Source organism: Echinops telfairi, unplaced genomic scaffold (genome assembly GCF_000313985.2).
Source record: "Echinops telfairi isolate 266 unplaced genomic scaffold, ASM31398v2 ScPeMD7_5167;HRSCAF=5991, whole genome shotgun sequence".
Lineage (NCBI taxonomy): Eukaryota > Metazoa > Chordata > Mammalia > Afrosoricida > Tenrecidae > Echinops > Echinops telfairi.
The window spans coordinates 3,683,410-3,696,211 of record NW_022109066.1 but is presented as its reverse complement, the minus strand read 5'-3'; the positions used below and the strand labels follow the sequence as shown (position 1 = coordinate 3,696,211).

General features: G+C 50.4%; 1 protein-coding gene across 2 annotated transcripts in view; it reads left to right on the top strand.

Annotated features, from left to right (window-relative positions):
• Positions 1-12,802, top strand: part of LOC101663479 (tubulin-specific chaperone cofactor E-like protein) — a 171,084-nt gene that overhangs the window by 81,585 nt on the left and 76,697 nt on the right. The window contains exons 8-10 of one of the 2 annotated variants that reach the window (XM_045295117.1): positions 5,176-5,240; positions 8,462-8,595; positions 11,651-11,938. In XM_045295117.1, the coding sequence (XP_045151052.1) occupies positions 5,176-5,240; positions 8,462-8,595; positions 11,651-11,938 (487 nt within the window). Of the gene's footprint in view, positions 1-5,175; positions 5,241-8,461; positions 8,596-11,650; positions 11,939-12,802 lie in introns of those variants that run through there. The other variant, XM_004716269.2, reaches the window with a different exon arrangement.

Below are 12,802 nucleotides of genomic sequence, written 5' to 3'. Positions count from 1 at the left end.
CTGACTGCCCAGCAGGTCACCTCCTAGCTGGAGTGGAGGCGGTTTCAGAGGTCTGCACTTGCCTTCTGTACTGATAGCTCTTACACTGCAAGCCATCACTCAGGAAGGCAAGTCTGCCGATTTCAATGACTTCTTTGGGACTGGGTGCAATGGCATCCATGTGCCTTTGCACTTTCTAATTGGGGTCAGGGCTGCTTTCATTTCCTGGCCCCTCTATGTTTCCCTCTAACAGAGCGTTAAGGTATCAGTGTAAGCTCAGACCCCTTGGCCAACTTTCGTCATTTGAATGAATGGCTCTACAGCTTTGTAGGGAGGCACTGAAAGAATCATTACCAGGCATATCAACTCTATGGTATTGTGAGGACTTGGCCACCTCTCTGGGCTAGAGCAGTAGTTCTCAACCTTCCCTAATGCCATGACCCTTTAATACAGCTCCTCATGTTGTGGTGACCCCAAACCATAAAATTATTCTCTTTGCTACTTCATAACTGTAAGTTTGCTACTGTTATGAATCATAATGTAAACATCTCATGCAGGATATATTAGGTGACCCCTGTGAAAGGGTCATTCGATCCCCAAAGGGGTCAAGACCCACAGGTTGAGAACCGCTGGTCTAGAGAGTCCAGATTTGACAACGGGTTTAAATCCAAAACCAAGCAAGCGATCTGACTTTTCATTGGCACGGCTGCCCTCGGTTGCTTGCCCTTTGTATTATATATGTGAGCAGTTCCCTGGGAGGATACCCACCTACTTCGGCCCTAATGATGCCATGCTCTTGAAACAGCTCCACAGCTCTGTGGCTACAGCTGCCACCCTGACCCTGCTCGTCCTGAAAAGTATGGTCCCCACTCCCTTTCTGGTAGTAGGGTGCTGCCACCTGCCCTCGGTTGCTCAGAGGCCTCATCATCCTCACTGTCACCAGGGAGCCCAGTTCTGTGGTGGCATCCTGCCGTCTGTCCCTCCTGGCGCGCAGGGAAGAACTGCTACTGGGTTTCTCAGGGAAGCCGCCGCTCTCTTTCCTGCTGGCCTCTGGGAATGCTGTGTCTCCTGGCTCCCCGTGGAACATGACCCACGGGTGCAGCTCCTTGACTTCCATAATGTACCCAGTCTGCCATGTTCTCCTCCCTGAGAAGTCTGATCCCATAGTCTACCGTTTGCCATGGGAATCCAGACTTTTCAACTCCACTCAATGTGGTCCGGCACTTTCCCCAGGCTTCTGGTTGCTGCCTTACCAGAGAGTATGCACTACCCCCGGAAGGCATTAAAACTTAGCCCTAAATAGAATCTCCAAGTCTGTGTTATATGCTAGCCTCGCTGAGCCAATCAAAGCCCAATGCCATGGGCAGTTGCTCCTCTTCCCGTCCCATGCCAGGATGCACTGGCTCGGTCTTGAGCTCCTGTGGGGTTTAATCCCTTTGCTCTTCTTAGGCCCAGTGTCTGGCTGGGTTCTGCTGCAACCAGCCCTGATTCTGAGCGCCGCAGTGACGGGAGAGTGGAGGAGTTCAGCTGTTGCCAAGAGGGGGAGACCCCTCTCTGTCGTCTGTCTGCCCGAGCACTTCATGGTATGGAGTGGGATGAGTGTAAGGGCTCAGAAGGTTCAAGAAGTCTGGGGAGTCATTTTAGAGAGCGTTGGCCTAGCTGTCATCACCCATAAGTCAGAGCCCCTGGCTGTTCCCAGTAGTCCCTGATTGGGGCATAGCAGAACTGCTTTAGTTGAGCACCTGACAAAGTAAGTCTGTCAGCTTATCAGGGCTCTCCAGAGCAAAGTGTGCCCTTTACAGGAGTCCCGGCTGGGGCCAGCTTTGCTAGCTCATTGGACCACCTTCCCCTTTAGTCTCTGGCTGGGGCTGCCCCAGAAGAGAGTGACCTTGGCTCAAATGCTGAGGCCAGTCCTGAAACAGCCGCACCTGCAGCGTGAACCAACTGCACGTCTCCCATGTGACTGGAAGGGTCTGAGGGTCGCGTCGCTGTGGCTGCCACAGCCAGTCCCTGCCCCCCTCCCCACCAGCTCCGATCTGATGACCCGTCACAGACAAGGCTAAACAACTTCAGCAGATCACAGCTGTTTCTAGGAAATGATACTTGTGTTTGAAGAGGGAGTGGCTTTCCTCCTCTTTCAAAAGCACTGTCAATCTCTGTATCTTTGCAAAGCACCAAGACCTTGGCTTACTAACTCCAGGCTACCTGCTCCTCATCCCTGGTCATCTGTGCCACAGCTCACACCTTTCACGGATAGGCCCTCCCACCTGTCAGCACGGCAGGAGGAGAGACTCGAGCCATTTGCCCGTCTGTGATCACTGTGTGTGCCCCGAGCTCACACCCACTCACAGCCCAGTGAGTGGCAAAGCATACCAGCCCCTCCGCCGGCACCTCCCCCCTCACACGGTCATCACGTGGCGACACCCCCACGCCAGCAGGCCGGCCTGGACGGGAAGCCAGGGAAGCGGCATGAAATACGGGCCACAGGGCTGGGAAGCCGGGACCAAAGCAATTACCCTGCCTTTGGTAGGCATGGTTTGTTGTAGTTTTAATAAAATCAACTATTTTGCTTCAAGATCTTTAGGCTGCCGTTGGACGCGAACTTTCACAAACCGAGCAAAGCAGAGACAAATGCTTGTCGGGGAGCTGTGGGTCTGAGCTACCTGCCCTCTCAGCGGGCTCCTCCGCATCTCAGTTCTCTGCTGGGTGAAGAGCAGCTCTCTGGCTCCGCCGGGTCAGCAGGGGGCCCACGCTGCCCACTGGGGGAGAAACAGGAGGGGCAGGCCCCTGAATTGCCCCGGCCTCTCCAGGGACTGCACGTCCAGAAAGGACGAAGGCTGAGGGTCCACGTGGTCCCTCATACTTGCCTCTCAACGAGGACGGCGCGGCTCAGGAGTGGAATCCCCCTGGTTTTATTTGTGCACCGTCAGCACTTACAGAAAGATGGGGAGGGATTCCCGAGTTTCCATATGGATTTACGGAGGAATGTTTTGTATCGGGTTTTCTTTCCTGCTGCCTCTCAATGATTTCTTTATAAAATGGCATTCCTTTCGAACATTTTGAATAGAAGATAGCGCTTGCCCACCTTTGCCCGTTTTTTCTCCTTCCATGGCCCCTAGCTGCCAGGGGGGGATTGGGAGGTCACACCTTATTCCCAACCCTTTGAAATGATTGGCTTACTGCAAGCTTTAATCAGGGGGCTTCTCTCTGAAGACCCTCAGTGGCGCTCAGGGTGGCCTGCCCCGCCCGAACCCAGGATGGCTTGTTGGGGTGAAAGCATCCGGCTATCTCCGGCTGTGCCCGGAATGTGCACTGGGGCGACAGGACGGTGTGGATCCCAAGGAGAAACGTTTGGGGAGAGCACTTCATGCATGCACAGCTTGTGGAAGGCAAAGCAGGGCCTGTCTGCGGCGACTGTTCACACGCCCAGGAAACAAACAAAAAGACCTGAGTGGAAACCAGTTTCATTTAAATGTTGGAGGCAGCAGCTTTGTGAAGAGTTTTAATCCCATGCTGAGGGATGCTAATTCTGTAATATTAGACCATGCCCTTTGGGGGGGAACAAAGGGAGAAAGGGGGGAGCTTGTTTTGTGCTTTTCAGTGCAATGCGATTCTAATCAGAAAAGACCAAGGTTTCAGCTCCCACTATCTGACATTTCCATCCGAATCTACTTTTTTTTAAGGGGGGGCGAGGATCTAGTTTTTCAGGAAAAGAGCCTCTTTACACAATCCTGAAACTGATCTTTAGATTTACTTTTCCTTAATCAATAGGAAAAAAAACAACAAACTTGATTGCAATTCAAGCCTTCCCGGAGCCTAGCACAGGCGAGGTGAATTTTTGGTCTTGTGAGCAGGGGATTCAGACGTCATTTCAGGGATCAGAAATGATTGGCAGCAAGTAGGGGAGAACTGACATGAATTCCTGGTGTACCTAAATTTCGCCTGGTCTACCGAGATCGTATGTAGCCTTTCTGACTCACTTCCTCCCGTCTCTGCAGAACAGGTTAGTGACTTTTTTTGTAAATACAAATATTTAAGTGCAGCCTCTGCCTTCCCTGCTCTCTGAACGATTTCTCTGGGCTCAAGTTGTGGGTGATCTCTGCTAAAGTCGCAGTACCGTTTTTTGCTTACCCCACCCCACCCCACCCAGCAAAACGGACTAATAGTAACAGGGGCCTGAAATGTCAATACATGCGCTTAAAAAACGGAGGCTTCCTTCCCAGAGAACTCTCGCAGGCTCCGCAGGCACCACTCTTTCAGGAAAGTCCAGCTGAAGAATTATGGTCATTCAGAGAGCGGGGGACGGTTTATTTTTAAGAATGCTGCCAGGAGTGAACTTTGGGGTCCATCCCCACACTTTGAACCCCACACGTTGGTCCTTAGGTGGGCGCAGGTAAAATTGAACGCTTGCACCAGCGCCCCCGAAACAGGCGGCAAAGTCCCCCAGGTCAACTGAATGTGCAACCCAAGAGGAATAGCAGGGGCTTCAGATGCTAGTCTCAGTGCATCTGGGGGCTGCTGCTTCTTAATTTGGTGAGACTAGAAACTTGCTTGTGCCCTGCGTTCTATTTTTATCATAACTCCAATGAGCAATTGTGCTGTGTGATTTTGCCTACCAAACTAGGGTCACTATGAGTTGGCATTTCACTATGAAAAGACAGTAGATGGGGTCCTCTACCATCCAGGGACGGTCCAGACTTCCAAAGGATGGATCGGCTCCAGGGGTAAACAAATCGCCCTGCCGGTGGAAACACACTGTGTTTTCATCAACCTTTCTCTGACCCTGACGGACAGATGTGAGGATTCGGAGAGCTGGGTCTCTCTGAGGACACATGTCTGTGTCAGAGGCACCGTCTGACCCACATCTGTTGAGGCGGGCCCCAGTTTTCGGCGCGGCAATGGTTACAGAGTTGCTGCTTAACTCCTGGCCGCTCTGGTTGATGAGATGTCATGACAGGCCCACTTGAGTGCTCTCATTACCCTTTCTCGGCGTCTCATTCGCTGGAGCCGTGGTGAACTTCAGAGGACCTTCTAGCTTTCGGGGAATTGCCACCTGGCTCAGCACTGTTGATGTTATGTGAATTTGTTCTGTGATAGTGGCGATGTGTCTTGGGATTCGCCACCAATCACACCTGGTGTTCTATTTACTCTGGCAAGCTGGGGATTTTTTTTTTCTTTTTCTTTTTAAAATTCCAGGATGAATTATTCATCATTACTTAGAATTTGGGTCTCTTTCATCTTCGCACTTGTATGGCACCGAGGTGAGTACTACAGAATTCCATACAGCTCTTCATTAGCATGCTCTTGAATTGATAAAGAGACACCTTTGTTGGAACCCTGATTGTAAGGGCAGGTGTACTTGTGTCAACGGAGACAACGGAAATGTAAATTAAATTTTGTTGTCAAGGGTAAAATACATTAACGTTGAGTGATGCTCCTGTTCAACCTCCTCACTTTTCCTCATTTAGGTTTAGATGCAATTTGTTTGTACCAGGCTTCCCTGCTTTAAGGGAGTAGTCCTGCAGAAGAACTCAAATTATTTTCATTAAATGCATACAGGGTAGGTACGTGTGGACCCGGGGTCTGATCATAGATTCTCACTAAGGTATTTAATTTGTGGCCGAGAGTTTAAGGAATGTAGCTGCTTTAGCCCAAACTCGAGAAATGATAAAGGCAGTGATGCCCGAGACTTTGTGTATTGCTGACCTTTTACATGGCACCAAATTAAAAACACCACGTGAAATAAGAAAATTCTTCTTCTCCAAGATCTTTCTTTTCCTCCCCTGCAGCATTGCCCTGGGCAGGTGAGAGGGTGCATGCCTGTTGTTGTTGTTTCGCTCCCGTTTCAGAGTTTAGACAAGATTTTGGACATTCCACGTAGATCGGAAATGCTTACACTTGCGTGGCTCGCATTCTAAAGCACCTTTCTTTTTCTTGTCCGACTTTTGTTTTAGTTCACCTGGTACACGGTCACAAATTTGAGATGAAAAGACGTGTAAGAGATGTACATAGCCCCACTACTGTCCCACGACTGAGGACACTTAAAGTTGTAAACTCCACCTTGTGAAACTCTGCAATAGGGGAAGAACCCCACTGAGCACAGGCCTCCTCACAAGCACAGCTTGCTTAGGAAAACAAACTGATGATTATTGTGGGTTGACTCTAGTTACTAAAGCCGTTATGAACAGAGATCATCTTTCTTTCAGGAACTCTAGTGCTACTGATAGGCCACGCTGTTAGCAAGTTATATTTTGTATAGTAATGGTTTCTGAGGTGGAAATTATCCTCGTTTTCATTAAGCACAGTTTTAAGAGTGCATGTAGTCATAGAACACATCTTTCATTATTGACCATACTCGCAGCGAGGAGCCCTGGTGGTGTGGTGTGGTGGACCCATGTTGGGCTGGTAACCCCCAGGGAGGTGGTTCAAACCTACTAGTTGCCCCATGGGAGAAGAATGAGGCTGCCTACTTCTCTAGAGAGTTTGACAGCTTTGAAACCTGATTCGCTCTCACAGCCACTAGGAGTTGGAATCGACTCTCTGTCGCTGAGGGGTTGTTTTTTTCTTGTAATTTACATTCTTCTTAGAATTGATCATTTTTAGCTATCCAGTCTTTCCTGTCCAAGGTCACGAGCTAATTAGGATCAGTCATGAACAGAGGATCTTGCAAACGTCTTTGGGGCAGAGAGATGCTAGGAGCTGTCTCCATGGTCACTGGTTTTTCCTCCTCCTTGAAAGGCTACCAGGGGGGCTTCCATTTCCTAATAAGCAGACCGGCCAACACTGCCCCAAACACTAATGAATCCTTTCATGAGCATGATTAATACTCACTGTGGTTTTTCAGCCCTTAGCCACACTCTCGAATATGAGGGGGGGTGGGGGGAGGGGGGGTGAGAAATCCCCATGAAGAAGAAAATTCTGGCAGGACTTGATCTTTTATCATTTGAGGAAATTCATCACCATACAAATTTAAGAAGTACCTGCAGTGGTGGGATTATAAAAAGATTTTGAAAGCTATGCCTGGAGAGAACTGGTATTTAAACACAGTGTTAGAACATGCTTCCTCACCTACTGGTTGCAATATTAAGCAAAAAACATCAGCAGAATGGCCCTGGAATGACCCTCTGTACAGCACTGCTCAAAGTCAAGATTCGGTCAGCAAGATTCTCTCTGCTTTCCTCTGAAGGCAGCCCTTATGACAGACTGGCTCTCCACCCCAGCAGCCTTCCTCGGTCCGAGACTGGAGAAGCTAGGCCTGGCCAGCTCTCTGGACACTCCGCCTTCCCTTTACTTTCCTCTTGTTTGAAAGCTCCCTAACAGGCTCCCCGCAGAGAAAGACTGCCCTTGGCAGGGAGCTCAGCAACCTATCTGCTGCCATCAGCACAAAGCAGGGCCTTTCCCAAGGAGAGGCCCTCCCAAGAGGGGAGCCAGTCTTAGCATCGAGAGTGCAACCAGCAGACCCCTCTAGAACTTTGACCAGAAGCCCAAAGGGATGGACTGAAAGTGCCCCTCCCCTGAAAACTCTCCAGCACTTCGTTCTCCAATATTCTACTTTCATTCAAGAGAACAGAGAGTAAGTGCTACCCAAATGCAGGTTATTTCGCTGGGTCTGAAACTCTACAAGGCAGACACACACACCCCCAACCCCCCAGCCCCCACCCCCACACTCCCCCACCACCACCACCATCCCCGGAAGTCATCCACTTCCTCGGTCCAGACTGGGCCACCCTTTGCCAGAGTTTGTACAGGGAACTTCTGAGAACCAGTTGGGCTGCCAAGAGAGTCAGTGACAGGTGAGGGCTCTGACTCATCCTTTGACCAGGGTGATGAGTGAAAACTCTCCAGAGAGTTCTCCAAGGCCCAGCCTCCCTCGGCCCCAGAGGCATCCACGCCTGTCTTCTGTCCACAGGGCTTGGGCAGAGAGCCTTCTCCCAGGGCCAGCTCTCAATCAAGATCCTTCTCTGGCCGGCTACTCCACACCCTCCCACTTTTGTTCCAGCTCCCAGTGTGCTGCATTTCCTTCTTTTATCTGGTATCTTCCACAATGAGCAGCAGCACCAAGGGGACTCCTTTCAGGAAGGGACATGATGGGAGCATTCTTGAGCTGAAGGATGTTCCCCAGCCCTAACCTTTTCCCCTTGCCCTTGCTTCTGATCCAGCCTCCTCAGTCACAGCTGGCGAGCAGGCCCCTCCCTCTCAGTGCCCCAGAGCTCCAGGCCGGTGTTCTCAGCCAGCCCTGCTCTCCCTAAAACGCAAGGGCCCTGAGAAATGCAGCCGGCACGGACTTTCCCCAAGGAGAAACGCCATCACACCCATCTCCCCGTTCCCAGAAGCAGAAAATACTGTACTGTGCATGACTTCGGTTAGGATTCATGGAAAGGCCATTTGCCCGAGGTCCTGAAGTCGGCTCTGGGGCTGAGCGGGAAGTAGCAAGCAGGAGAGGGGGGGCGGTCACCTATCTAACCACCATCTCTCTTGACAGTTCAGCCCAGGGAGCTCATGTATCCATTTTGGCAGAATGACACCAAAACCCCCAAAGTAGACGATGGAAGCTCATCGGAGATTAAGCTGGCCTTCCCCGTTTTCTTCTTTGGCGTCCCTTACCGAACCGTCTACGTAAGTGGGGAGCAGCCGGGGCGCTCCATCCCCGGCTCTCTTTCTGCTGTCTGCTTGTCATGAAGGCAAGCGTCTTCGATAGCCTCTCCCCAGGCTCTGGGAACGGAGTGTTTATTAGCAGCCCAAACAACACGCTCTGAGATTTCACGAGCCGATAGGCTTTATGTTTAAGAAAGTCAAAGGTATATTTAATGGCGAATGTTTCATAGTTAAGGTGTTTCTGGGACAATAAATTGCTTTTTGTGGGTGATTCAACACTGCCGGGAAGCACAGTCACCGGTGGCACAAATGTTCCACCTGCTGCCCGACAAGGCACAATGATACAATGAGCCACGCTTCTTTCCTGGTCCTTCTGGGGGGAGTGGGGGGGGGGGGGGGGTGGGGGGAAAGGTTTAGGCATTTACATTCGTGGGCTTCTTTTCAGTTTGGAGCAGAGTCGTGGAACAATGAGGGGGAGGCACTAAGATATCAAAGCTGTTTGCAGAATGGCCTACCCTCTTTGGGTCTGTAGAAATGCCAGAGGGTCAACCTTGCATTACGAAATGATACCATTTGCTGCCAAAGGCCACCTGGGCAGCTGTGTTCTCAAACTAGTTGTCTGAGTTGGATTGACGGCTAGTGAAATTGTTGCATTTGGAGAGGATGGTTCAGAGCGATGGATTCATCGTTGGTCTTAACCGGTTGTGAGAGGCATGTACAGACAATGACCTCTCCACCCTTACCCTGTGCCCTGCCTGGAGGTAGAAACAGGGCTCCAAGCTCCTCTACCTCTGGCCAGCTCCACATCTGGACACTCTATCTTCCCCAAGTTTTGAGTTATAGCTCAGGACTGAGTCTCATTAGGAAATGAGTCCCTCTTCCATTTTTTAAGAGTCTCTGAGCAGTGCCATCAGTTAATGTGCTCTGATGCCAACCAAAAGGTTGTAGTCCACCCAGAGGCAGTGCAGAGGAAAAGACTGGCGTTCTATATCTGAAAACTCAGTCCTGGAGCCTAGTTCTACTCTGACACCTATGGGGTTACTGTGAGTCAGAATTGCCTCCACAGCAACTGGCTTGGTTTGGTCCACGATCCAGCCAGTGGCTCTCAAAGTGTGGTCCTGAGCCTGTAGCATCAGCATCACCGGGAACTTGCTCTGAATGTAACAGCAGAGGCCTCACCCTGAATTGCTGCATCAGAACCTCTGGAGGTGGGGTGGGAGCCCAGTAATCTGTGTCTACCAAACAAACAAAGCACTAATGCTCACAAAAGTGTGGGTACCACTGATGTTATCGATATGAGTAGAATGGAATTAAAATACATGTGAGTCACTGCCAGCTCCCTTTGCTCGTGTTTTCCTTACACCTACTGGTTTTCCCTCGCAAACACCTGGCTCTGGTACCCTGAAATGCCATTTATGCTCTACTCACTGCAGACCCTCCCTGATCTCTGGTGGGAGTGACGATTGGAAGGTTTGGAATGAGTCGACCTGATTTTGGAGAGGAGAGGGGAGCCCAGGTCTTCCAAGCTAGAAGCGTTTTTTGTCTCCTAGGCCTTGTTTTATTGAGCACATCTTTTCCTACCGTCACACAGTGTGACATGGACTCTGAAGGGTTCCCCTTAGCCTGGGGCAGACTTGTTTGAGCATGCATGACGTGTCCCCTGGGTTTCTAGCGCTTTGAGGGGTGTGCACTTTCCAAGGCTCTAGATTGTTAGTGGTTACACGAAGACAGTCGCCTTTTATTCTCAAAGCTCAATCTCCAGGTTCCTTTCCAAACCCCATACCCTTCCTTCTAAAATGGGCTGATGTACCCTTGGCCGCAGTTACATACCAGTGAACTCTGGGACCTGGGCCACTGGTAATGTCTGTAACACTATTGACAATATAAATATAAGGAACAGTTGGAATGTAGAGGAAAATGGCACCCAGGTTTTCTGCCTTCAGGAATTGCAAGGATTCTTGCTTGTCATGAGAGTTTGTATTCTTGGTATCATATTAGCCATCTGGCTAGATCGGCCTTGCTGTTCGTTGTCATTAGCTGCCATTGAAACGGCCCCTGATTCAAGGTGACTCCATGCACCATGGGGCTGGACTGTTGGATCCACAAGTTGAGTTTGGAAGTGGATTACCAGACCTTTCTTCCTAGTCCATCTCATTCTGGAAACCCTGCTGAAACCTGTTCCTCGTCATAGCAACACCGCAGTCTCCACTGACAGATGGGTGGTGGCTGCACATGGGATGCTAGCGTCCTAACTGAGAGATGAGGATTCTACCACCGACGCTCCCAAATGCCCTCACATCAGCCTTAGCTTCCAACACACACTTGAATAGCTGTGGATGCAGGCAGAAACCCGCTCGTTTCCGGGTTCTGTGTAAGCAGAGTATGAACGTATTGGCTTGTGTTTTGCAGTAAGTTTGTGTAGTGATTGTACAAGAAGTCCTCAAGCTGTGAGCACATCATGGAATCGGGCGTCTGTGGGTCTAAACCTCCGTGTTCTGAGCCCAGCCCCGGTGGCGACATCGGGAGTAATCTCTGCAGTGTGTCATCCCGAGTAGGACCCACCATCCTGTGAGAGCGCCTTCAGTGAAGGAGGGCGTGTCTGATTTAGCTTCTGCTTTCTCGACATTCCTTTTTGGTCATGTAACAGGGACCTGGCTTGAGTAGAGCGCTCCTGATTTTTAACTCTTGCTGCCACATCGTTGCTTTGTTTCAGATGACTCTACCTCTGTAACGCGGGGTCTCCCTTTACTGCTCAGTTTCCCAACCCCAACCCCCGCCCCCACACACTCCCACCGGCAACCCAGTAGCCGTTGATAAGTGTACACAAAGAGGCTGGAGGACACGAAAAGCAGACTGATTATTGATAAGAAATGAAGCCGGAAGCGGAAGAAAACCAGTGAGTTTGTCTGGAAGGACAGGAGCCTTTCAGGGTGGGAGCTGGTGTCTGGGGAGCTCCCCTTCAGCACTTCCAAAGTTGTCTTCATTCGCAGGATTGCACGCAGCCTGTCTCGGGCTGCCCTCCTGGAGTCGCCACACGGCGCAGTCCCACTGTGCAAAGCCTCTCTTCTTTTTGCAGGTCAACAACAACGGCGTTGTTTCCTTCAACGTGCTAGTGAGCCAGTTCACACCGGAATCCTTTCCCCTGACGGATGGGCGGGCCTTCATTGCTCCCTTCTGGGCCGACGTGCACAATGGCATTCGAGGCGAGATCTATTACAGAGAGACCATGGATCCGGTCATCTTGAAAAGGGCCACCCAGGACATCAGGAAGTACTTCAAAGACATGCCAACCTTCTCTGCCACTTGGGTTTTCATTGTGACATGGGAGGAAGTCACGTTTTATGGAGGGAGCAGCACCACACCTGTAATCATTCAAATTTCCCTTTCTTTCTGCTTCGTACGCTGACATCTCATTCCTGCCCATCTTCACTCCGTCAAGGAGGCTCATTGTTAGAGCAGAGGGCACTCAGTTCCCTTGAGTTAAACTAATGAGACTTGCAATCCACTTTCCCCCAAACAGAGGGAACCCTCACCCCTAACCAGCGCAGGCAGTGGTAATATCTCAGATGTGTCATCCTATCACAAATCATTATGGGTGTTTAAAAAGAATTCCTCAACAATCCTCTCGTAGGGAGCATTCCTTTGGGGCTGGACGCACTGAGACCTGGCCCCGCCCTCATGGCCAGCCACCTGGTTATCCAGGAACCCAAAGCCCCTTTCTTCTTGACAGGCCCACGGGCCTCCCTCCATCCCCAGTTTCCATCTCTCCCACCCCCTCAAAAAAACAAGCCCGGTAGGAAAAGGAGAACAGAATCCTGGGTTTGGGCACAAATGACCTGGCTCATTATATTATGTTCTGATACTATTTTTTTATTATGACCAGGCTGAAATGATTCATACTTGATGGTAATTAGAGTGGGCAGTTAGAACGTTTCATGAATAAAGTTTCAACATCTGCTCTGAAATCCCAAATGAGCAGTCAAATAAAAATCAAATAAGAAAGATTATCACTGGTATGATAGAGGTGATAATCCGCTTTCTACATAAAGGGGCAATGCACCATTTTCAGACGAGCCTGCGCTTGCTTGGGGGTCTTTGATGGTGGAGATGTTTGAAGTTAGCAGACATATCTTCACCTGTATAATTCCCAGTAAACAAAGGTGCACAAAATCTGCACACACCCACTCCCCCACCCCCCCCCCCCCCACACCCCCACATACAGAAATAT